This window comes from Hibiscus syriacus, unplaced genomic scaffold, assembly GCF_006381635.1.
Source record: "Hibiscus syriacus cultivar Baekdansim isolate YM2019G1 unplaced genomic scaffold, ASM638163v2 tig00111025_pilon, whole genome shotgun sequence".
In the NCBI taxonomy this organism is placed as follows: domain Eukaryota; kingdom Viridiplantae; phylum Streptophyta; class Magnoliopsida; order Malvales; family Malvaceae; genus Hibiscus; species Hibiscus syriacus.
This window is the reverse complement of record NW_024062959.1, coordinates 330,047-341,174: the sequence shown is the minus strand read 5'-3', so window position 1 is coordinate 341,174 and position 11,128 is coordinate 330,047. Positions and strand designations below refer to the sequence as shown.

Here is an 11,128-nt window from a genome sequence, read left to right as displayed (position 1 = left end):
TCACACTTAAATAGTCAGACTTTCTCATCGTAGGAACCGTGTTATCATCTTCCCTAAAGATGACCAGACTTCCTTATCGCGTAGGAACCATATCATCCACTGACTAAATCTCCTCATCACGTAGGAGTCGTGTCACCCTTAGATAGCCAGACTTCCTCATCATGTAGGAACCATGTTATCATCTTCCCTAAAGATGGCCAGACTTCCTAATCACGTAGGAACCATGTCATCCACCGACCATATCTTCTCATCACGTAGGAGCCGTGTCACCCTTAGATAGCTAGACTTCCTCATCACGTAGGAACCGTGTTATCTCTAACTTTACCTAAAAACGACCAGAACTCTTCATTGCAGATGAGCATTGTCATCTCTTCTATCAAATTTTAAAGCCAAAGAGAACCGTACAAAAACTTGTTGTCTTTTTCGTCTTTGCCCTATTCTTGTTAACACAAGAATGTGCAAAGAGGGGCAGCTGTAGATACCCATTTTTGTCCGGATCTTAAGAATTATTATTATTATTATTATTACATATTTTGCATGCTCCACTTGAAGCCCAAATACAAGTCCAACCTAGAGCCCAACTAGTGACCCAACAAATGGAAGCCCAACACCCCAAATGGAAGCCCAATAATCAACCCTAAAATCTACCCGATTCAGACCCGTTTGTAACCTAAACCAATTAGAGTTTCTAAACCCTAATCCAACTGTCATCATCGCCACCATTAGCTGAAGTTGGACCATCCATCACCAACGCGTGTGGTATATCCAATGTTTCAACTCCCAATCTATGCTTGCACCCCACCATACGGCTCCTCACTAGCACGTACTGCTGCTGAACATCCCGCCGCCCGCTATCGTCATCCATAATAACCAAACAACCACCAAATCAAAAACCCCTTAAAATACCCTAAATATCGAAAAATTAGGATTTTACTAGCTATAAGCAAAAAATTAAGACCCTATTTCTAGATCTCATCATGCCATCAACCAAAAACATACCATAAAACCAGAAGAAAAGAATTCAAAAGAGAGGGGAGCATTCGAGGAAGTAAACCAAAAAGAAAACCCAAACAAAAGCATTCAGATTCAAATAAAACAAATACCACAGAGGGGAACCACTAAAAAGGGAAGAGAAAAGAGATACTTACCTCAACCGTAGTAACCACTGTCATCCAAACTCCTGGTAATATTCGGTTTTCTTTTGGAAAATGGCCTGATAGGTTGACTGAGGGAAATTTTCGTTAGGGGAATGTGAGGAAGGGTATATGTCGTTCGCGTTGAACGGCGGTGAGGCTCGGGGGTGTTTCTCTCCCTTGTCGAATAAGAGAGGCGACAGAGGGGAAATAAAAGTGAAATAGGGTTTCGATGTAAACCCTTAAAGCATATTATATATTAACCTCTGTACGACGTCATTTTGGGCAAATAAGGGAGATTGAGCGCCTGGGTTTGGGATTAATACCCGCTTTGGTCCTTGTTACTTTGTAATCTCACCCTTGTTTTTTTTTTTACTTTTTAGGGTAAATCACAGTGTAGGTCCCTATAGTTTGTAATCTTTTTATTTAAATCATTATTGAAGTTTTTACCTTCTTTCATTTTGAGCTTACTAGTTTTTGAGAGTTTTGATTTCATCCTTACTTATTGATGTGAACAATCATGCTTATATTCGAGATCTATCCATCTTTCTTTAATTTATTCATGTTTAGGTATTGTATGTTTTTTTTTATCAATTCACTTTAGTTCCTTTTTTCATATTATTTGATTTTGGTCATTTTTATGATGTCAATATGGTATTTTATTCTAATCTTGAATATTGTTTTGTGATTTATTTTCATTTTTAGTATATCTATTGTTCGATATATTTTATTATTGCCCCGGTTTGTTGTTGTTTTTTAGTTTAGAATTACAATTTATTATTAATATCCTTTAGCCCTCTTAATCACCATGTATGTGTAATTACTTTTATTTGTGGTCTCGTTTAAGGATTCCATTTTATAATTTTGAGTTTTTTACACATACGCATATTAGAATATATACATGACTTATATATATATATATATATATATATATATATATATATTAATGTTTTATAGTTTGTATATAGTAATGTATTTTATACATTTTATTACATGCGTGCGTTTATTATATACTTACTAAACATTTATATATTTTTACTGCATATCGAGTAGTTATATGCATATATAATATATTTTAATTTTTATGATTATGTATTATTTAGAACTGATATTTTTGAACAATCACAAAATACTCATTTTACTTACTAATAATTTTAATGTCACTTACTCTAATAGTTTTCAAGAACACTTATTTGTAGAATGGGTGTGGAAAGAACTGCTTGATCGTGATAGTGCGATTCGATACGGCGTTCGAACGAAATGTGAACTTGGAATAAATCGAAGCTTTAGTGCTATTTAATTCATTTTTATTTTTAGTTAAACAATACAATGTATGATTCTCTAAATAGTAATTTATTTTTTATGCAAAATGTCGATATGCAATTTACATTCGAATTGCATTTTTATATATTCGAAGATAGAATATTCTTTTACGAATGAGAAATAGTTGAAATAGCTTTTCCGACAGAAAATTGTAAATTTCAAGATTTCTCATCAAGTTAATGGATTTTCTTTAAATAATTAATTTGAAGTAAATTAATTAAATTTTAATAAATGGATCATACTTTAAATATCAATGCAAATTTATGATTTTCACCATTTACGACGACATGTAAGCGAATATGTACCGATTTTTGGGCACTGTGGGGTGTTTATCATTCCCCACACGTAATCGATTCCTGGATAAAAAATCTGAATCTTTGATAACACATGCCAATTTTTGTCTTAAAATTACTTTAAAAGACGTTTTTAGTTATTCAGTCTACCTAACCTAAAGGTCGATCGCGACTCTCATTCAATTTAATTTCAACTAATTCAAAATCACCAATTTTCCAAAATAAAGTCATAATATATGCGATGTCATATTAAATATTTATACGTATATGCTTACATATTTATTTTTTAGTATTGTATGTTTATGTATTTTTATGCTTATTTATTTAAGAATTTGTTAAATGTCGCTCGTTCAAATATTTTCAAGAACAACGATTTGTAGAATGGGCATGAAAAGCATCACTTGATCGAAGTGGTGTAATCTGATACGACATTCGAACAAAATGTGAACTTGAAATAAAATCGATTTTATTTTGCTAATCAATTCATTTTTATTTTTAGTTGAACAACGCAATGCATGTTTCTAAATAGTAATTTATTTTATTTATGCAAAATGTCGATTTTCAATTTATATTCGAGTGTCGTTTTTTTGATAACATTGATGAGGGGAATATTTCTTGTATAAAGGAGGAATAGACGAGATAGCCTTCCCATTGGAGGATGTGCAAATCTCGTGATTTCTTCTCGAATTAAGGAATATTTCCTAATAAATAATTTGAAGCAAATTAACTAACTTTAATAAATGGATCATATTTTAATTATCGATGCGAATTTATGATTTTCATTATTACGGCAGTGCGTAAGCGATTAAGTACCAATTTTGGGCGTGTTGGGGTGCTAATTCTTCCCCATTCGTAATCGACTTCCGGATCCGTTAAATCAAATTTCTGGTAAACGCAAACCAATTTTTGTCTTAAAAAACAATTTCTCTTACAATTGTTTTAAATGACGTTTTTAGGTATTCGATCTATCTAGCCCAAAGGTCGACGACGACTCCAATTTAAATTAATTCAAAATCATAATTTTTTCAAAATAAAGTCATAATTGTTTTTTTTAAACTTAATTGTTTTTTCCTAAAAAATGGTTATGAAAATAATGATTTGTGAATATTTGAAAATATAACTATTTGTGATCGTGGTTATTGTTGAGAAAACCATTACCATTCTTTTTACATTTTTATCATGTATTTTACCTATAGATAGTGATATTCAAAATCTCACACGACGAAAAATACATTCTTTTTTCTCTCCTCTCATAATTTGTAAGTTGTCTTTCTCTTAAAAGAGTAATTTTATTCTATATTCATATTCACACCATAATAAATTTTGAGTGAATTAATTGAAAAATTAGTGTTCAAATTATATTTATTGTTTGGTTTAGGTTTTTTTTTTGTCAAAGTAGATATCTGTTGTTTATTTCATTACTATTTATGGTGTTTGGCCACTAAAAAATTTGTTATCCAATCAATAAAATAAAATAAATAATTATTTTTTAAATCCCTAAAATCTCCTAATTACTCAAAAATCCTAAATTCCTTAAATTCCAAAACCTCAAATCTCCAAATCTTATATGCCACTACTAAATCAACCACCATCAGTCATTCCTTTTGTTGTCGGTCTCCTATCGGTTGGTCGCCCCTTTTCGTCGAATGTTGTCGCTTGAAATAGAATAATCGTAGCACTAAGTCGCTAACCTTGCCACACATGAATTTTTTTTCACTCAACCATTGCATGTTCGTTGTCGTCAATGAGGATACACTGTCGTCCAAACCAAAACTGAGTCACTTAATCCTCCGTTCGTTGCTTGATCTATGACTGTTTAAGAGGATTTGGAATTTAGAGATTTGAGTTTTTTTTAGAAATTATAAAATTTAGGATCTTTTTAATTTTTTTTAGAAAAATAAAATTAATTAAAAATTAATGTCATGTGTCAAGCAACTATTGATTGATGATTTCTTTTAATGCCTGTTGGCGAGGTGATCTTAAAATGGTAATAAAATGAAAATATAAACATCATACATAGTAACATAATAAACGTTAAGCATCTAATTTGATTAGAAAAGGTTTTAAACACTTAAAATTAATAAAATATTTAAACACTTATTTTTTTTTTAAGATCCAAAAATATGAGAAATAGTTCCAAACCAAACGATAATATTACTTTTATTTTATTCCCAGTACATGCAGTTTTTTAGGCTTATATCACAAATATATACCTAAAGTATATCATCTTTATCATTCAAATACATAAAGTATTTTCTAGTCAAAGTAAGTATCTAAACTTATTTTTTTGGTCAAAATAGGCACTTAAATATTTTATAGTCAAAATAGATATCGAAAGTATCCAATCTTTTTTATATAAGTACCTAAAATATTCTTTAATTAATGTAATGTGTCAACTGTTTTACAACTTAGATGAAAAAGATTGAATACTTTAAGTACCTATTTTGACCAACAAATATTTTATGTACTTATTTTGACCAAAAGGATAAGTTTAAGTACTTACTTTGACCAAAAAAATACTTTAGATACTTATATGAAAAATGTTATACTTTAAATACTTATTTGCAATATAAACGTTTTTATTATTCACTGGGGAACCACCACTAGATCATATGCAGGGAAGAAGTGGCAAACTTCGGATTCTCCTGGCTTAAGCCCCAGACGAATGAGTGCTTTACTCTTGACACTCCATGGGGAGCTATCCATGTGACAAAGGAAAACGGCATCCACCCAATCACCGTTCTCACCTCTAAGGGAAACCATGAACAATTTGTTATCAGTATTCACTTGGAAATGGCAATAGTACACTGCATAAGGATATGGTTCTGCATGACATGGTATCACCTTTCCAGTTAATCTCTCTTTCGATTCCATTATAGTATAGTTTTGGAGAGTTGGAGTCGAGCTCGAAATAAGAGACGACCTTACGATACGGATGTCCGAGTCCGATCCGATGATGCCACGGGCATAATCCGTCAGGGATTCGAAAGAGGTAAGGCAGGCCGTGGCCTCTCCTGCGGGGGGATCCCTCTCACAGAACTTAAGAGTCTGCTCTATTTCCATGGCTTGCTTGGAACCAGGGAAGACGGAGAAGAATCGATGAAGCTCGGAAATGGCCTTGGATGAGAAAGGAATGTGATGGGTTTTTTCTCTTGAAAGGAATTGGTAAGGGGATAAATCTTTTATGTAGGGAAAAGAGACTGGTATCGTTTTCCCGACCTGAATATCCTTCATGACAGTAAACGTGGGATCATAATTGGCCAGGCTTACTATATCCACGTGGAAGTGTGATGAAGAATGACCATCGTCTTCTATTTGTTCAACCAAATTCATGCTGGGGAGTCGCAGAACATTGGAGGCTACACCAGGATCAAGCTGCCAGAAAAAAAAAGATTGATTAATATACATGTCGTTGATATTGATCCGTTTTAGGAACAAACTCATAATTTTATGTTAGGAAGTTAACTTCGAATATTTTAGAGGATGAACTTCAATTATTAATAGAAATACAAAGAAAATAAATAAATTATTTAATAATTTAAAATTTTTAAGACTTCGTTCAATTCATTCTTGATTCTAAGATATTATGAGAAACAATATCTTAAGATCACAAGATGCACAGAGTGTATTTGAAGAATAATTACCGTGAGAAAAAGTAGTAGAAGGAAGATGCAAGTAACAAATTCATTGCCCATTCTTTCTTCAAATTTGTCCACCCTTTCAGCATTGTTCTCAGTTTATAAAGGAGTGAGCTGGTTTAAGATGGTACGAATGAAAAGCACAAAAGGGTAAACTATCGAAATTGTCACTTTTGTTTCGTAAGTATCCACTTTTGATCATTGAATTTAAAAAAATAATATTCGTGTCACTTATGTTATAAATTTATAATTTTTTTGTCACTTGCGTAGTTGCGTTATCGATTTATAACGTTTTTATCAATATAACGTTAAATGTGGTTGGTTTGATGATGTGGTACATAATTTTAAAAAGAGTGTAATTTTTAATTTGAGGTTGATTTTAAATTTAATCCTTAAACTTTAGATAAAATACTAATTTGACCCATAACTTTAAATACCATTTTATCTCTAAATTATTTTTTAGAACGTTATCGTTTTAGTAAGTTTTGGTCACTTAGACGTTAAACGTCGTTAGTTTGATAATGTGTCACATTAATAAAATGATTTCATTTTATAATCTTTCATTTCTTCTCGGTACCTTGATCAAAGGTAAGAACTTTTTTGTCCAGCATTCCTAATCCAAGTTTACAAAGATAAAGATTATAATCTCCTCACTTAAAGCTTCAATTCAAGCTCTCTATCTATAAGTTTGGCCATGGTGAGGGTTTAGAATAGGTTTTAGAACCCTTGAACTTAATCAACCCATTTTGACTGGATTTCAGTATCTAGGAAGTTTCTCTGACTTCTTTTTAAGTTCCTAGATAAGTAAATAACTCATTTCTTGCTTGTTGATTAGTGAGAGAAGTGGGACAAATCTCCAAAGATAAGAACTATGAAAAGTTTGTGATTGGTTAAGTTAAGAGGGATTCTAGCTGCGTTGGAGTAATGTATCACACTTCTAACTCATCTATAACACTTGTAGATCAACATGTGTAGCTTGTTTGCTTGTATGAGTGCATGTAGCATAATGAGTACATTTTGCTTGGGGGTTGGTTTGAGAAGGATTTGATGTTATTCATGCATAAAAATGATGTATTATGGCCCCCATATGATTCACATAAGCTTTAAACATCACCATAATGACTTAGATATGTGATTGAGGAGAGTTGGGATGAGATTCCCGTAAAAAAAACAAGTTATTTATGTGCTTGAGTTATGATACTGAACGATCTAGTATTGATATTGTTCATACGAGGGTCAAAATTTGAGGTTTTGGTTGGATAACATCGATATAATGTTCTTGAGGTATCAATATTGTACGTCGAGTATCGATACCAAAGGTATTATTTTTCAAACTTTAGGGTATAAATTGATATCGATACTCAGGTTTGGTATCGATACCATCAAGTGAGTATCAATACTCTTGATAGGGGTATTGATATTGGGTCTATTTTTTTTAACTTTGAGAGCTATTTTGGTATTGATACCTTTGAAGGGTAGTATTGATACATGTGTGGAAGAATCGATACCATGTGTATTAAATTGAACTTTAAGGTGTTTTTTTGGTAGCGATTCTCAGGGCAAGTATCGATACCTTAGGTTTGACATCAATACCCAAAGGTAGGTATCAATACCAACTTGGAGGAATGGTTAGAAAACTTTGTTTCGATGAAAGACTAGAGTAAGAAGTTTATAGATGTCTTGAACACTATTAAAAGCTTGACAGTGGAAACACTGATTAAATGTATGCGATTAAACATTATAAGAATATTATGAGGTAAGATTCTAGAAGACTTATGCCTTTGTTTAACACTCGGGAAACGATAAGGACACCCGAGTTACTTGTGTATGAAAATCTTCTTGTTTGTATGAAAAATATTCAAATATATCCAAATTAGTAATATGATATATATAATGCTAGTCGGATGCTACTCCAATGTTCAGGTTACCTAAACTTGTTTAGAATACTCTAGAGAAATAGACTACCCATGTGTTAGATGTTGATGCTAGTGACCTAGATCTTATCTAGAGTACCTTTATCATAAGCTAGAGGGGTGTGAGTCTTGTGATGTTGATATGACCTCGGACTACACCATGATGCTTAGTTATGTGTCGTATGTGTGATGTATCTATATTGTTAACGACTATACTTGTTGGTATGCTAATATGATGAATGCATATAGTATAGTAGAGTTATTTGTGCGTCACTAAGCTCGTTAGTTCAAAGTTTGAAATGTGTTTCCGTCCACAGGTTCTTAGGTGGACATTCGATGAGCTTATCGTTGGATTCGAGATTTCAGATTGATTGAGCTATTAGAATACGTCTTGGATATTGTCATAGGGCATGTATTATCCATTGACTTTATGTATATTTGAGTTGTAACTTTGTTTTGATATATTTATTATTATATTTTGGGATGTATTGTTCGGAGCTCCCCTTTTAAAACTTAATACTTATGGATATTAAACTTATGATTTTATTTATGATTATGGTTATGACTATTATATTGAGTAAATGGTTTAAAATATGATTAATCACTTTGATGGTTTCTCATGACACTTAATCATTTAGATTCAGGGTGGATCAGAATAGATTATTTTATATATTCATAAAGGATGCTTGAAAGTCGAACATATATGATCGATGACGAAGAAGATGAAGAGAGAGAAGCCAACACAAGGGGTTGGAGTTTCGGCAAAGATGAAGAAAAACATATTAAAAAAGATAAACTAAAAACTTGTCTCTAAGTTGTTTTAGATTTATAAAAAGGCTCATAATTAGTATTTTATCTAAAATTCAGAGGTTATAATAAAAATGAAACCATTTTATTAATGTGCCACATCACATACTAACGACATTCAACGTTCAAGTGACTAAAATTTAATAAATTGATAATGTAAGAGATTAAAACTTAAGTTTTTTGAATTTAGTGGGTAAAAATGTACCAATATTAAAGTAATTGACTATTCTGATAACGTTCCAACTTTTAACTATTTATTTATTGTATGAGTATTTGTCATAGAATGGCGTTTGTAATTATACACCAAAACATCATCGTCACAGATAATATTAATAATCTAGTTGTTAATTTCGTATATCAGAATTACAAGATTAAATAAAGATAATAATTGTCAACTACTACTTAATTTATTATTAAACAAGATTTCATTTTGATTTTGTTTTTCATTTCTCCATTTGACTAAAACAGTTTCAAGTTTCTTAGCCCCACATTTTATTTAATCTTGTTTGATATTATATTCCGTATGCCATAATTAGTAATAATTAAATTTTAATTTAATGCTTGAAGATTGTATATCATAAGATTAAATAATAGATAATAATTTCCATCTAATACTTAAATTTATTATTATAAATCGTCACTTGTCTAATATATTATTTAATAAATAAAAAGATTTATCTTTTACTCCAAAGTCATACACTAATATAATGGGTCAAACATTATCCACGTGAGGTAATATAAGATTTCTAATAGTGGACAAAGTTAAGGAATACAATAATCTTATTACCTCTTATTTCATGAGAATAATAATATTTAAACAATTTTATCTATCAGATTTATTGATTTTGTAAACTCAATCATTTAAACTAAATGAAATAATTGAATGAAAAAGTACGAACCAAGTGACTTTAGTGGTAAAAAAATTACGATATTTCGGGTTCGAACAACATAAATGTTAGAGGTAATAAAAGATATATATTCAGATAAAAAAAACATACACAGAGAAATGTTATCACATGCCTCATTAAAAACACACTTAAACTTAGTAGGAGGAAAATAATATACATGATAACACCTAAAAACAATCGAACACTAACCAATCAAACAAACACCATCACCCAGGCAACTATAAAACCCAAAACACAAACAAAAACTGCTAGCCTTAGAGGTTCACGATATCAGCATGCAGCAGCGGCTCAACCAACGGCCCAAACCACATTAAAAAAAATTACTTTATGAGGTTTAAATGTTGTTGTGTAATATATTTTATCTTGTCCGATAAATTTTCTAAAAATTATTCGTTATAACTACAAAATAAAATAAACAATATTAATCTTTATAAAAAGTCAATATTAACATTTTTTAAAATATTACAACAATTTATTTAATATTATCTATTTGAATATTACTATAATCAAAATATTACTTTTAAAAATTTTGTAAATAAAACTAATTAGACTAGTAAATTTTATAAATATAACAAATGTTCTTAGTTTTGGTTTTTGATTATTAAAATAATAATAATATCTTTAAATTATTAAAAATATTAATAAATACATTTTAAATATTATATATTAATTTTTAGACAAGATTAATTATATAAACATTATTAATTATTTTAGTTAATTATATAATAATAATTGTCACCTACTAATTAATTTATTATTAAACAAGATTTCATTTTGATATTTTGTAATTTCTCTATTTGATTAAAACATTTTTAAGTTTCTGAGTCCATATTTTATTTAATATGGTCTGATATTATATATTGTAAATGCCATCATCAGTGATAATTACAATTTTAATTTTAATGTTTAAAGATCGCATATCATAATTACATGATTAAATAATAGATAATAATTACCACCTAATACGCAAATTATTATTAAAAATCGTCACTTGTATAATATATTATTTAATAAATAACAATATTTATCTTTTACTCAATCATATACTAACATATGTATATTTAAATTGTCAAATATTCAAGCAAGATTTCATTTTGATTTTAAATCATATAA

General features: G+C 30.2%; 1 protein-coding gene across 1 annotated transcript; it reads right to left on the bottom strand.

The window, feature by feature from the left end:
• Positions 1-4,892: 4,892 nt before the first annotated feature.
• Positions 4,893-6,467, bottom strand: LOC120150734 (BURP domain-containing protein 3-like). The gene is made up of 3 exons (XM_039163370.1): positions 6,394-6,467; positions 5,321-6,124; positions 4,893-4,932 (listed from the first exon to the last, which is right to left on the bottom strand). Exons 1-2 carry the CDS (start codon positions 6,442-6,444, stop codon positions 5,336-5,338), a joined length of 840 nt encoding a protein of 279 aa, XP_039019301.1. The 5' UTR covers positions 6,445-6,467; the 3' UTR covers positions 4,893-4,932; positions 5,321-5,335.
• Positions 6,468-11,128: the final 4,661 nt, after the last annotated feature.

Bases quoted from the DNA above. Each gene is read 5' to 3' on its own strand.
- LOC120150734 (XM_039163370.1), bottom strand. From the start codon at position 6,444: ATGGGCAATGAATTTGTTACTTGCATCTTCCTTCTACTACTTTTTCTC. The intron at 6,125-6,393 runs GTAATTATTCTT...TTTTTCTGGCAG, and splicing joins TTCTACTACTTTTTCTCACG to CTTGATCCTGGTGTAGCCTC.